Genomic DNA, 15661 nt, shown 5'->3' on the forward strand with positions numbered 1-15661 from the left:
CATCTTGTGCTTTCACTGCCTCTGTATGGAGGCTGTAATCCATCACTGACACAGCATCTGATGCTGCTGTGTGTACACATAGAAGAATCCCAGCAGATCCCTTGTGCCGTGTTTATTCTGATGTTTGTGTTTTGGCAGCACTTGGGGCTTTACACCCATGCCAAGAGCTCTCTGAAAGCACAGCAAGAGCCTTTCCTCAGAGCCTTTAAATGGACTGGTCAGACATGGACAGAGAGAAGTCTGTAGATCAGCACAGACTGCTCCCAACACCCCTAAAGTCCCTGCTGACCAACACCCCAAAAGTCCCTGCTGACCAACACCCAAATCCTCCTTCGTAGCCTGTCACAATGAAACCACACTGATCAGAGCCTTCCTGCCAATGCTGGTGGCCCAAAGATTCAGCCCATGGAAAAAACCTGTCATCCAGCCACCCTTACAGCAAAAGCACAAGGAAATAAGTAAAATGAATACCATCTAGTCAATTCTTGCTAAAAGCAGAGTGTTACTTTTACTGCTCTGTACAGACTGAGTGTGGAGGTTCCTGGAGTGTCCCACCGTGCTGCCATGGAGCAGCTCACACAGCACCAGGGCTCTGGGATGGAGATTGGACCCCAGGAAGTACAAATCACACAAATGGAGATATCAGTCATACACAGAAGCTTTGCCTTTAATTATATTTGTTTTGCTGAAGTGGTGAAACAGAAATTCAAGCCTGGATTTATAGAGAGCACCCCTGTTTTCAGGAGTGTTGCTCAGCTGTTACTATGTGGGAGTGTGTCTTTTCACAAATAAGACTTTTTACTTTTTTGTTGCTTGTTTTGTTTTCCATGTTGGAAAGCAGCATTATGCAGTATCCCTTATGGGTCTGATTGAGAATTCCCAGCATACACCTTGCACCTGTCCAGTTCACCTCTCTTGTCTTATTTTCTTCTTTTTCTTACCCTTTGTGAAAGCTTCGCTCTGTTCCTAGGCTCTTTCAATACAGTGTTTCTCAATCACTGAAGCAATTCATTACACTGTTCGTGTTGGGGTGGGAACTTAAAATAACTAAGACATTCTTAAGCTAATTTGTTGTTATTGTTAAAAGACCTGTATAATAAAGGATATTTTCCTCTCCTGCTCCCATCCTCCCTTGTCTGCACCTTAGGATGCAGCACCACTAATTTAGCTCAATTGCTTTTAAAAAGCAGAACAATACAGTTTGAAGACAAAATATAATTTATAGTGCACAACAGTTACAGAGAGTAGAGTGTGTGTATAAGATCACATCTCTGTGTGGAGCAATAGATTTATAGCAGAGTGGGCTGTGTTTTGAGTAAAGTAATCATTAGGAACAGTTTGCAGTATAGGACTCATGCATAATTCTCTCAGGATTTCTGTGATATTTACACTCACCTAATAGTTGAGACAAGCCATATAGGAGTTATGAATTGTTTGTCTTGACTGCATGTTGTTCCTTCATCTGCATTGATGTTCATGAAATTGTTTCTTCACTGTGGTTTGACAATAGTTTTTAATTTTTTAACACAAAAATAACAGCTAATACTCAGTTGGGAGCAAATATAATCAGAATAGCCTTGTTTGCTTTTGTGCTTTCCCAGCCCAGGCATTGCTGTTAGTTCCATCTCCTTTACGCTAAATAATCTTTGGAAATGCTGAGTGATCTTTGGGAGAGATGTCCTGGTGGAATGAGAGCAATCATCCACAAAATCATCTACAAATCCCTGGCTTAGGAATGTGTTTGGGCTCTTTGTGGGCACTGCAGTATCACCTTGTAGTACCAGGGAGGGGCTGAGCCAGCTCAGGGGGTGGGCTGAATTTTGGAAAAGCCACCCACTGCTGACTAGAAGATAAAGGTTCTTGCAAACATGGCCATGGTCATTTTGTTGGCAATCACAGAAGGATAAAATTTCCAGAAGAGAGAGAAAACCCAGCCATTCAGTATGTGAGCTGCCCTAGTGAGAGCCATTGTATCCCACAGCTCCTTGGAGAGGACAGGTATAACATGAGATGAGCACAGCAGCAGAGCAGGCCTGGGAAGGTGACATGGAATATGAGACACAGTTTGATGTACCAGATATATGAATAACAAAATTCAGTGGATGGAAGTTGAAGCTACACAAATTAAAAATACAATATGTTTGCCCACTGAGACTAAGTAATCGTTTGAAAAATTGCTCTTAGATGCGTAAGTTAGTGCTGGAAGCCTTCCTGGGTGGTGTGCTATAGAGCAAACAAATTATGGAGCTGCTGCAGGGAAAATCTTGTTGAACTCGATGTAGGAGGTCAGAGTGTGCACATAATCCCTCTTGGCTTTAAAAATCTATAAATCTGTGGCCCACTGCCTAGGTGGTGATAGGCACTTGATAAATTACGTTTATCGTGTGTTTTCCCACCTGCAGGCTTCCTCCTGCCTCCCTCCCTGGGGCTGCTCCTGCTCCCTTCTAGGCAGGACACAAATCTAGAACTTGCCTTTGGACTTGGCAAACCAAGTTGTAATTCTTGGGCTTCCCAAGAAAGGCTTAAAATTCATCCATCTCTTTCTGTGTATTTGGGCTGAGGCATATGATTCATTTAGCTTTATGGAGTTTGGAAGGTAATTGTTTAAGGTAGGAATAGAGTTTTTGTTTATAGAACTGGGAATTAATATTCTCATGCGGTAAGTTTTTAATATATTTTTAAACCTCACAGAGTAATAGATGGGTTCTTTTTCTTGTAATAAAATGAAATATTGAAACAAATATAAAGTGAGGCAAGCTTTAACTCTTCCAGGTTGTAAATGTCTATTGTTTAATAGTATCTGGTTCATGGCATATATTCCATTCCATTTCTGTGATAAATTTGGTGAGCACCCAGTTGCTGCTAAATTATATATGGATACCTGATAAAACTACATCTTACTAGCTGAAACTGATCCCTAAGATAAGCAAGTTAGTTTGGATTTTTATTGTTAATTGAATTTTTTCAGCAGAAGGATGTTCATGAATTTGCATGATGTTAAACATCTGCTCCTCTTAGCAGGAACTTAACCAGAGTTTCACTTAACCTGTAGATTCAAATTGGGAATAAAGCAGGTACTCAGCCTTTGAGGGGCTTGGCTGTCTGTAAAGGAGGCAGGCAGTAATGCTGTGAGGGAACAGGATGTAATTAACAGCATTGCCTAAACGTCACATCTGTGGTGTGTGGCTTCCTCTGTGCGCAGCGATGGTTTTCAGTGATGTTTGGAGCAGCAGAACACTCCCTGTGTTATTATCAGGTGTTACAGGAACACTGCAGTGGGGTTTTGTGCAGTGTAATTGCTGCAGAACACAGCCTGGTATTTTATAGGAAGCTTTCTCTGAATGATCAGAAGTTAAATGGTTGTTATTACAGAATTTTATATATTAAGATTTGGGTTGATTTCTCTTCATCCTAAATTGGTTTTTTCAGACCTTGTATAGAATCATGGAATCATTAAGGTTGGAAAAGACCTCCAAGATCATAAAGTCCAGCCTTCAGCCAGTTATCCCCATTACCACTGTGCCATTGCAAAGTGTTGCATCTGCTCATTTTTTGAGCTCTCAGAGATGATGATTCTGCCTCTTCCCTGAGCAGCCTATTTGAAGGTTTGACCACTCTTTCAATGGAGAACTTTTACCTAGTATCCAATCTGTAGTATTTACAGCCTATAAAAATCAGAGTTGGGAAGATTCAAAACTCACAGATATCTATAAATTGGAAGAAATTATCAATTCCAAAAAGGTTTCTTTATATTCTCATCCTGCAGCTGCACTTGGTCAGAGAAGTCTGTTCATGTAAATTGTTGAGAGAAACAGTTATTTTCTTCTTTCCAACCACACAGGAAAACTGGGAGGAAAGTCCAGCCAAACTCTCCATGCATGTGCAGAAACAAGCTATTAAAGGAAGAGGAAGATAGATAGAAAGAGACAGATAAAAAATTTGCATGGCAGAATGGGGATTTGCAAGGAGATCCCTGAAGAACTGAAGTCATCTTTAATTTTCCTGTCCCCATGTAAACTTATTCTGTTGACTCAAACAGGTCATGAGGCAGCAGATCATTGGGTAAAGAGTTCACATAATGTCTCACTCAGGTTCAACTGTCTGATATTTTGGGACCACATTTCCACTGTTCAGCCAACATTTTCATTTTGTATGTAGGAAAACAGGCTGGTGCTAATGAGGAATTTTGCCATAAATGGCACAAGAATTAAGGAGCCACACTCAGAAATAAATTTATAACATTTTAGTTTAGTAATTTTCTGGACCTTCTAACAATGCCAGATAAAACCTGAGTGAAACACAATGAAAGGGCTGCTTTGAAAACAGAACTTTTCTCCAACCCCTTTAATTTTGTCTAGAAATGTTATTTTCAATAACAGTATCTTTTGTACCCTATAGATATGGATGAGAAAACAAATCTTAGTGCTCTCATCTCCTGCTCTGAATTTATTCCTGGAGCTTGAAAACTGCCATAAGAACAGCTGAAAATAGTCAACGTGGTCTGAGAGGAACTGTCAAATAAAATGACACCTCTGATGCCTCCTGCCTTAGAAATGACACTTTTCAGCCTGCTTCAAACTGTTCTTCATTACCACATATGGTGATGCTGAAGGGTTGCCTGGAAAACTGGTGCCACTGGAGTTCCCCCTGGAGTGGTGGGTTATTTGGACTGGGTTGTTAGCATTCTCCCCCGTGGGGACAGTGACCAGGAGCACCATCCTGCCACGGTGGGTGGATTGCAGGCAGGTGATGGCAGGAACCAGGTGCCAAACGGGGCTGGCAGCTCTGTGTGGGATGCTGGGTTGTTATGTCCTATCTCACCTGCAGTGACAGCACACTGAGTCTAATCCTATGCTGGGAGTGGCAGCACAGTTGCAGATTTTCAAGGGTTTGGAGCCCAGATCTGAGTGCATATGGACTGAGTACCATGCTCCAGCTGTGTGGAGATGCCACTCAGGGGAAACTTCTGGAGAGTTTTTGAAGGGTCACAAGACATTTGAATTTCTTTGTATGCTTTCTTGTGTGTTTCTTGATAATCACACACTCTTATACTTAGCCTGGATGCTAATGGCTGCACAGCTTCTCTCAAGGATTTTAGGAAGAGCTGCAGGTGTCACCTGCCATTCTTGCAGTCCATGTGCTTTTGCTGAAAATTAGCTCAGGAACCAGTGGGACTCAAATCCTCTAGAGACTTCTCTGTGTGTTCAGGCTCACATCTACTGTCAGGTGATCTGCACACCAAGGTCTCAAAGTCTGGGACTCTGTAGGTGTTATCAGATCATTTCTGATATTTAAAGAACTGACATTTCAAGTAATCATTGTATTGTAAGGCACCTTGCATGGTAATATTTCATTAGGAGATTAGTTTCCCCATCAAAGCAAGCTCTTCACTTCCTCAGTTTATTTTTATTTTGTACCCTGCGTTCCTGTGAAGGACACTTTAATCTCCAGTCTTGCTGTTCCTCTATTACCTGCTTTTACTCAGGACTGTGTTGAAGATTGCTGTGGGATACAAGTGTAAAAACCTGCAGAAACCAGGAGTAAAATTTTTAAAGAGGACAATTATTGAGGGAACTGGATTAATGATGTGTCATCACAATTAAGCCAAATTCACCACTGACCTTTCACAGGGAGGATGCTCTTGATAAATGTAGATCATTACTGAGTTCTGACATAAAAACATAATGGCATTCTGTGTCTCTTGGCAGGCTGATCAATATTTTATCTGCCAAAGCATGCAGAAGTGCTAAACGGAATGAATTGAGTCACTGCTGCAAAACAGAGCAAGAAGCAGCATTGCTTGGAGTAAGCAGAGCATGGAAACTCAACAGTTATTTGCCACATTTTAACAATCAGACCTTCCTATGCTGGGTTTTTCTTTAACTCTTCCTCTGTCTTACTGGGTTTTTTTCCTATGTTTTTGTTTGTTTTTGTTTGTTCTTTTTTCAAACAGTTCCAGGCTTCACAGGGTTTGAAATTGTTCTAAACTGGTAAGAAGGGCTTGTTTCTTTAGAGATCTTCCCCAGTATGAAGAGGGAAATAATGGACTAGAGTGGAAGAATCAGTTTAGGGCACAACAAAATAGCAGTTTTAGCTCATCCAGAATTTGTGTAGGTGTCTCTGTGTGTGTTGGTTCCCCAGCTGTGTGGTGGGGATAGTGTCTGAGTACACAGAGGGTCAGCTGGCAGTACCACACAGGCACCTGGAATACATATGTGGTGGCATTTATGATGCTTAGAAACAGGGAAGGGAAGAAATGGTTCAAAATCCATCTCTGAAGAGCAGTGGAGGGTCAGCTAAAATCATAGAATCAGAAAATCCTGAGTTAGAAGGAACCCACAAGGATCATCAAGTCCAGCTCTTCGCCCTGCACAGAATAACCCCAGAATTCCCACCATATGCCTGAGAGTATTGTCCAAATGCTCCTTGAGTTCTGTCAGGTTTGGTGCTGTGACCATTTCCTGGGGAGCCTGTTCCTGGGTGAGACCACCTTCTGGGGAAAGAACCTTTTCCTAACATGCAACCTAAACCTCCCAATACAGGTTGCAATTGTGAGCAGAATCCAAGTCCCTTGGAAGCTCTAACAAGGAAACCAAGCTGAGAGACATCAATTAGCAAGACCTACCAAGCAGAGCAGCCTAAGATGAGATAAACTGCTAATGATGAGCTTAGGAAAGGAAACTGCTGGGGGCAGAGGGAGAGGAGAGTGGGCATAAGTGAGAGGGCAATCAGGCAGCTTTTCTGACATTCTTTTTGCTTAACAGTCATGTTTGTAATACCTGGAAGAACTGAACAAGAGGTGGCAAAAGCCTAGAGAGACAGTATTTAGTAGATAAAGTTGTTAGATCCTGGGCACAGTGTAAGAAGATTACAGATGTCAGGACAGCAGGAGAGGGTGAGGAAATACAGTGCTAGGCTGCAGAAGAATCTTGCTGTCTTTGGTATTGGCTTTCCAGTTGTTCTGAGTAGCTTGAATATGTCTCCTCTGTAACTTGGCTGAGCAGACAGTGTCTTTTCTAGGATGCTCCCAGCATCCCTGTCTGGTCACTGAAGTGCCTTAATTTGTTTGAAATAAAAAGCATTAGGTCTGTTTTGTGCAGCAGCACATCATCTCAGATGTCCCAAGCATAGATAACTTCTGAGCCAACACTTTGGTCAGACTTAGTAAAAAGTTATAGTTTCAGGTCAGAGTACTTCAACTGACCTGGAGAAGTTTTCTCTCCTTTCTTCTACTACAGTATGTGTATAAATTATACATATGTACTTACATGCATATATATTACAGTTGTAGTGCATTTTTCTATCTATCTTTTAGCTCAGTCAAAGGAGCAAATTATCAGTCTCACACCCTGGGACAGAACTTTATTGCTTTTACTTGTTGTGTGCTGCTAAACAGCTCAGCCCTGCTGGGCTCTGTCCAACTGCTTCTGTGTCACTGCAGCCCTCATGTCTGGGATGTCAGGGAAAGCATGCAAAGGCGTGAGACCCATGCAGTCTGTCACATCCACACTGTGCAGAGAGGCTTGGATCCACTTCCAACAGAGCTGGGAAGTGTGATTTTTTCCAGAAGGAAGTGAATGAAATGAAATTTTGGGTCAGATTTGACAGAGGCCAGAAGCACCTTCTGCCTGCAGCATGTCAGCAACATGTGAAACTGGACTTATTTTTTTAAATAAGAGATATAATTGTCTTACTGCTGGTTTTCTTTGATGTGATCACCATGGACTGGCCTCACCCTGCTGTGCAGGATGGGGGTCTGCTGGATCCATGACCCTGAACATAGCAACAGTGTGATGGGGAAAAATGTACTATGAGTTTATAGCAGGATTTGGGAATTGCTGCCAGCAGCTGTCACCAGCTCTGTCCTTCTGTGCTCCCCTTTATTTCACTCTTAATGCCCATCACACTTGCCTGGAAGCTGCAGCATGGCTGTTACCCCCTAAAAGGGCACATTTACCCTGGGCTGCCTTACAGCCCAGATCAGCATGTAGTTTTTCAAGAAAAGCAGTTTTGTAGTGGCTTTGTTTTCTGAGCATGGAAAAATCCAAGAGGGTTGTAATTCAGTCAGGGGAGATCACTGTGTCCTGGCTCACACCATGCTTGAGGGAATTGGGGGGTTCAGCCTGAGAAAAGGAGGTGCAGGGGGACTTTCTCACTCTCTATAACTACTCAACTACTCAAAAGTTGTAGCCAAGAGAGAGTCGATCTCTTCTCCCAAGTTGTAAATGACAGGATGAGATGAAATGGCTTCAAGTTGTAGCAGGGCAGGCTTAGATTGAGCATTAAGAAAAAATTCTTCACTGAAAGGATTGACTCCATCCTGCCCAGGATGGTAGTGGAGTCCCCCATCCCTGAAAGTGTGGGGGAAAAATCCCATGTAAGATGTGATACTTGGGGACATGGGTTAGTGCTGGGAAAGCCTTGCCCAGGTAACAGCAAATATCTGCCAAAAGAAGTCTCAGCTGCTGAAAACAAAACTTCTGGAGGGTGTAGAGGAAGAACTGCTGTGGCATCTCCTTGTGGGGAGCACAATGTAAGTGGGTGAGCCACCCCAGGTGTCACCATGTGCATTGCCTGTAGGTGTGCTGGTGCTCACTAATGGAAACCACTAAGCAGAAGCAGAAGAAAATTAAATCACTTTCCCTATCGTCATTAGCCCTTGATACATTTCTGGGATTAACTTCTGACTGAAAATAAAATTCCAGCTCAGAGGAAAAATATTATTGCAGTAGCTAAAACAGTATTTACAACAGAATAGCTTGATTAAATGGATACAGTAATCATGTTTTCTCTTAAATAAGCTGGTGATTGAATGAAAAAAAATATTATACTGCCTTCACGAACCATCAAATGACATGGTTGGGAATAAAGAAGTCAAGAATAATAAACACAACTAATAGTAGCTGAATAGGCTTGTTTTTTCTGTAAAACAAGACTGATCCCCAGTGGGACACAGTGCTTTTTGGAGGTTGTGTAGAGGGAAGGAAAGATTTATCAGCTGCTTAATATCCCTGAGCAGCAAGAAACTCTCCAAACTAGATGGGACTGAGTTCAGGGTAGGAAATAAGCCTTGTCTTGCAGTTCTTGTTTATGTAGCAGGAGGGCACTGACCTGACTGGTGAGCACATGTTCAGCCTCTGTGTCCTCTCTCACCTTCTCGAGTCATGATGCTTTTGAAATTGTGAGCACAAAATATGAATGGAGAAAAAAAACCCCACAACTTGACAGTAGATGGGTTTGCTATCAGAGAAATGCCTCCCACCTGGAATTTTAATTGGGTTTTGGTTGGATTGAAACCAAGAGGTCCAAAATGTTGCAGCTCAGCAAGAAAAGGACAGGAACATTAGTTGTCACTGTGCAAGTTTTCTGTTATTTTTCAGAGGAATAATGTTTAGAGTCTTTTAGGAGCTGATCTACAAGGGTGTTGTCCCTTAAACTGAGTTGGGACCATGTTATCTTTCATTCAAAATTAAACCTCAGATTTAATCCAATAGCATCAGTGATGTGATTTAAAAGAAAAGTTTGTTTTAAAACCAGTATTGCAGAGAGTAAGGCTATTTACATTATAGGGAAATTACATTATAGACACAAGGACATCTGAGGGGAACAGCTGAACGTGTTGATGCTGTTGGTGGGGTATGGTTGATACCCACTGTGTGGGACAGCTGAAGCCTGAGGGTGCTCCAGGGTCTGCTCCAAGGCTCCTGCGAGGCACCAGCCACTGTGCTCTGCACTAACACAAACACATTTGCACAAAAAGACAGTTGCCATTTCTCATTCTGCTGAGTTCTGCCAGACAACAGATGAGCAGAAAAGGGTCATCATATCTTACACCACTTTGGACATGTGGATGCATTGCCTTGAGGAGGAGAAGAGCTGTGGGAGAGCTGGATGCCACAGGCACAGCATGAGCTTTCAGGGTCAGGAGGGTTCAATCTGATTTCTTCAGCCAAGCCAGAGTCACTTCAAGTCACTCCTGGCTTGAGGATGATTTCTCCCTGATAATAACCTTTTTTCCCTGGTCAGGGCCAGGACAGTGTTCATTTCAGCCTGCAGCAGGGTGATGGGAGCAGGCACTAGTGACACCACAGCTGCAGGGGAAGCTCCTTACTGTCCTTCCTCTGGCCTTCTACCATCCCAGGCTGCCTCTAAGGATTCCTTAAGTTCAGCCTCATGTTTGACAGAGGGTGCCTCTCTTAGGTGCCATTTACAATAGTGGAACTTTCTAAACATCATCTTCCCCAGGTTTATTTTTTACTTTATGGGATAAATTTATTCATATAGAAAAGCACGGAGCCAATTTAATATTTGTGGGAGTTACAAAACTGAGTGTGGAAGTCTGTAACTGAAAGCCCTATAAAATCTGGAAGGTAACATACTGGGGAGTATCCCTGACAGCAGGATTTAGAAAATCTGCCAGCTATTACAAGAGGTAACAGCTTTTACTCATCAAGTGCAGAGCCGAGTGGAGCTGAATGTGTAGACATACATGCCTAATTTTTCCCTTAAGGACCTCAGTCCTTTAAAAAGATCAAGGTAAGTGCACATGGTCCAGTAATGCTGTCTTGTCTCTCAGGTGACACCTGTACAATGGCATACTACAGCCAGCTGAAGAGCATCCTGCTGGACCTGCAGGCTCGCCGGCAGAGCCCACCCAGCAGCCTGGCCAAGGACAGAGTAGCCCAGAAGCGCTTCCTAATTGAAGAGCTGTTTAAGCACTTGGATCTGAACAGTGATGGGCATCTCAGCAGCTCTGAACTGGCTCAGGTGGGTTTATTGTTCAGTGAAAATGGAATTATGAAGTGGATTTTCATTCGAAGTGTGAATTGAATTTAACACAGCAGCACTCGTGTGGGAATGGTCATTTGTACCTGTCCAGTCAGCAGCAATTGAAGGAGGAAAATCTAATGCAGTCAATGAGACTCTCTCTGCATCTCCTAGGAGTCAGTGTTGTCTCAAGCCTTTGAAGCTCATCTCCAGACAAAAAACATGGCAGTTTTCCAGCCCCATCCATACTCCTCAAAGTAGATAATAATCCTTGCTCTACTAACTGACATCTGAAATATTTCCAGTTAGCTGGCTTGGGGACAATTAATTTAGATTTTTTTAGGTGCATTTAAGTTAGGCAGAAATCTCTCAATTCTCTCTGCCTTCTGGATTGTGCATTAATATAGAATAATGTGACAGCGAAGTTAGAATGTTTTTCAACAGGTTTATTATCCCAAAATTCATGGGCAGATGCTGAAATGTTGATTTGCAGAAATTGATAAAAAAGTTAAGAGCTTGAAAAAACTGTTATTTCTAATTTCAGGCATGGTGTGCTGTTGGAATTCATCTCATTGGTAAAGTGAATCAAACAGCCATCCTGGACACTCCATCTGGGTACTCTGTGTCCTCAACTTGCTCTTTGCACATGCAGACCTGGGAAAACAGTCCTGTAAAATGTCTTTTTCATTCCATTATGTCATCCATGAGAAGAATTAGAAGCAAATGCCTTTTAAGAGCCCTTTGGAAGCCAGTCCTATCTGGGACCTATTTCAGTTTCCAAAGCTGTTCCTTCATGGAATTATGGAATGGTTTGGGTGGGAAGGGACCTTATCTCATTCCAGCCCCTGCCATGGGCAGGGACACCTGCCACTAGACCAGGCTGTTCAGAGTAAGTTCACTCATCTGCACTTTTACTTCCCAGGGAACACAGAGTGTGTTGCAAGCACAATCCTTCTCCTGGCTGAACTCACTCATCTCTTGCACAGTTTGTGCTACATTTTAGTCCTCAGGCTGTTGACAGGATGCTTGATCCTTTCCACACAATGCTAAGTGTCAGCATAAATTCCCTTAGATCTCAGTGCTGTGAATATATGCAATGTTTGCTCTAAAGACAATGATTTTTTCATAAAGACATGGTAGCTGTAAGAAAATACTTTTATCTGAATTCAAAGCCATCTTTTACATAGTGGCATCTAAGTGTGTGTTCTACTCTCCAATTCTTTTGCTTTTTTTACATGAAACTTTTTTACTGGGATTTTAAAACTCATAGAAATAAAGGTTTGGCAGCCTGCAAGCATTTGTTATTGCAAAGAAGCATAGTGTTTTAAGGTCTGCCTCAAAGTTCCTCGGGGCTTTGTTTGCAGATGTGCCTGGAGCCCAGGTCTCTCTCACAAGTGCAAGCACAGACATTGGCTACTCTTACTTTAATTCTTCTCAGTGTTATCAAAATCAGTAAATGTGCCTGAACATCTGGAGCCTACTGCAGTTTGATGGATCAGAATAAGTTCAGCCTCAGTCAGGAGCCCTCTCACCCAACCATTCTCCACACAGTCTGGCCACCAGCAGGACTGAGTTGTCAGTGGGATCACCTCTCAAAAGACAAAATAATGCCTATTAATGCACAATTTGGATAAGCCATGAATGCTTTTAATCCTGAGCTGAGTCGCTCTGGTCTTGGGCCCCTTGGTGGCAGCATGGCTGAGTCCCAGGCAGGCTGGGGACACATCTTTGGGGCAGTTCTGGGCTCTCACAGCAGCAGAATTCACAGTTTATTTCTAGCATGCCAATTCTTTATTTTTCTCTTTAACAGGATGATTTTTATGTGCTCTTACAAGAGCGGTTTATCCACCCAGGTTTCAAAGGAAATTTTTTTACATAATGTGCTTGTGCAATTTTTAATTACCCAGTTTATAGTCTTAGCAGAACTATTCTTACCTCTTTTTTTAGGTAGATTTGTAATTGATTTGCATTAGCTCTCAATTTTGAAGCTCTCTGCAACTTGAAATTTCCCCCAAAGATGGGAATTTCAGTGCCCATGGGCAGAAGGAGCTGAGCTGAATGTGATGCAGTGAGATCTTGTTCCCTCTGACTGCTGGATAAGCTGGTGCTGTGCCTTTGCTTTGTTTTATTTAAAAGAAAAATAGTCCCTTGAGCAGTATAACCTTGTCTGCAAGCAAAAACTCAAGGCAGATAGCTTGCACTGCTGCAGTAAAAAGTAATCTTTAAGACCTGGAGGTGGATCTTTAGGCAGCTCATTGCAGAGGGATTCACCCCAAAGGAGAGTCTCTCCAGGGGGGTTGGTCCTTCATGGATGCAGCACCCATTTGATTGTTCTCCACAAAGAACTGCTTTGAGCAAAACAGTGGCAGCAGATGGCCCACCCCTTCTATTTAGAGCTGGTTTGCCTCCTGTCTGCTGATAGACCCTATCCAGTATTTTCCCTCTGGATCCAACAGTGAAATTCCCATGCAGTTTTACAGCCATGGATATATAAGGCTATTTACAATGGTGGTAATTGGAATGTTATTTCCATTTAAATCTTTAATGTATTTTAAAGTCAGATTCCTAAGTCTACTACGTGTGTCACAGCTGAAGTGTTTTCCACTGGGTTTTCTTTCCTGGCATTAAATCAGGACTAGTAAAAACTTGTCAGTCTTAAGAAAAGTTAGTCAGTTTTCTATAAAAATGGTTGACAGAGGGAAATTTCCGTCTTTAGAGGATTGATCTTGGAAGTTATGGTTGATCTCATTTTTAATGCATATTTCTTACTTGCTAGGTGAAAGGTCATTTTTTTAGCATTATTACTTTAAATTGCTTCAATATAATGAGTCAAGACTAGAATAGTAAATAAAAGGGTCCCTTGTCTACAGGAAAAAGCTTTCCTCTCTGGAAGATGCAACAATTCAACAGTTTTCTTCATGTTCTACAATAAATTCAGAAAACCCAAATGAAATATTAAAAAAGCAAAAGAAACAAACTGTCAAGGCTTGGAAAAGCTTATCAGTGTTGAGTACACCATCCAGTGTTGCCTGTTCTAGTCCTAATATCAGGGAATAAAATGTTGTCCTTACTTACAGAGGAGAAATGAGAAGCAGACTTTCCTTTTTCCCTGTTGAATATTTATTTTTCATTCCGTTTTCAAAATGAAAATGCATTTCTGTGCTGCTGGTAAAGGAAGGAGCTCTTCAGTTCATGGTCCATAAAGTGCTGCAGGAATATTAATATCTCGATAGAAAGCAAATATGTAATGATAGCTATGATAATCTATCTGTCTATTTATCTATGTCCCCAAAGGTCATTCTGTGGAAAATCTGCCAGCTGAGCCAGGCCAGCAGTGTGCAGCATTACACTGATGTAAGGTTACCTGTTCTCTTTGCTACAGCTGATGAAGAAGGAGGAGCTGGAAGATGATTTACTGGGTTGTACACTGGAAGACCTCCTCCAGTTTGATGATTACAACAACGACGGCCGCCTGACCCTGCAGGAGCTGTACACAGCCTTCCGTGAGTCCCTGCTTTGGTCTGTCCTCCGTGTTTGGAGCATGTGGATATCTGTGAGGGCACTGTTGTCTTCCTAGATGTGGCCAGCAATGATCCCTTTTTTGTCTTTCATGCCATGGAAACACTTTGGGAGGTTTGTTTCCAAAGGTGTCTGCTTCACAGCATAAGCATGAAGCAGGAGGTTGGTACAGGTGTGTCAAGTTTATTGTTTTCTTCTGGGTTTTGTTGTGCTTCTTGTTGATGGCAAGGGAGAGATGGTGGCCTGGCCAAGGTCTGTGGACCTCAGGATGTGGTTTGATTAACCCTAAAGAAACAAGATGGAAAGCTGTCCAAAGGTCCTGTGGTAATACAAGTTAGTTTGCTGTGGGGAACGTGGTTACTGAATGTTTTGCCTTGGAATTATGTTTTCTACATTTTGTTTCCATGTTAATGAGTGTATTAATGTGCAGTTGTGGTATAAATCTCAGCATCCTGTACAAGGATCTGGGGATCACAGAGCTACTTAAACAGCAGGATATAATAAATACTTGTGTTATCCCATTTATCTTCATGAATTTATGTTCTTGCTTTAATTTAAACATTTGTGGAAGTCCTTCCCTGGAAAAGGCCCACACTGTCTCCTTCATCTGGGCGGTAGAAAGTTGTATTGTTGCCTGTTCCTTTGGAATGCTAAAGAAGAAGGGAAATGGGCAGGGTTATTGAATAATCAGGATAGTGATCTACAGAGACCTTGAGTGTGGTTAAGACATTATGGCTAAAACTGAAGAAGGATTCAACCATTGACTCTGTTGAGTGCAGAGAAAGGGCCAATAATAAGGTGGTTACCTCTTAAGCAGGATTACTTCCTAAAAAGGGTGATGTCTGTTTTCTTGATTTACAGCTTTTCATTAAAAAAAACCCCAATTTAGACAATAATCACAGAACGGTTTGGGTTGCAAGGGACTTCAAAAATTATCAAGTTCATCCCCCTGCCATGGGCAAGGACACCTGGCACTAGACCAGGTCATTCCAAGCCCCATCCAACCTGGCTTTGAACATTTCCAGGGATGGAGGCAGTCTCAGCTTCTCTGGACAAACTCTGCCAGGGCCCCACCACCCTCAAAGGGAAGAATTTCTTGATAAAATACCCAATGTAGAGCCCTGCACTCTGTCAGTTTGAAGCCCTTCCCCCTTGTCCTATCACACCATGCCCTTATCAAGAGTCTCTCTTCAGCTCTCCTGTAGTCTGCCTTTAAAGATTGGAAGGTTGTTTAAAGTGCTTTAGGATTAGCCCCAGTTGTCACCATGGACGTGTTTGAACACACACATTTAATTCAACACAGCAGATACACAGTAAAACATAAAATCTCATACATTAAGAAGGCATAAAGTATATTAACCCAGCTATAAAGGCT

General features: G+C 42.2%; 1 protein-coding gene across 3 annotated transcripts in view; it reads left to right on the forward strand.

The window, feature by feature from the left end:
• FSTL4 (follistatin like 4) overlaps positions 1-15661 on the forward strand; it is a 198008-nt gene that overhangs the window by 88702 nt on the left and 93645 nt on the right. For all 3 annotated transcript variants that reach the window (XM_015642031.1, XM_033517683.1, XM_015642035.1), the window contains 2 exons: positions 10577-10767; positions 14150-14270. In XM_015642031.1, coding sequence (XP_015497517.1) covers positions 10577-10767; positions 14150-14270 — 312 coding nt within the window. The remainder of the gene's footprint in view (positions 1-10576; positions 10768-14149; positions 14271-15661) is intronic.

This window comes from Parus major, chromosome 13 (assembly GCF_001522545.3).
Source record: "Parus major isolate Abel chromosome 13, Parus_major1.1, whole genome shotgun sequence".
Lineage (NCBI taxonomy): Eukaryota > Metazoa > Chordata > Aves > Passeriformes > Paridae > Parus > Parus major.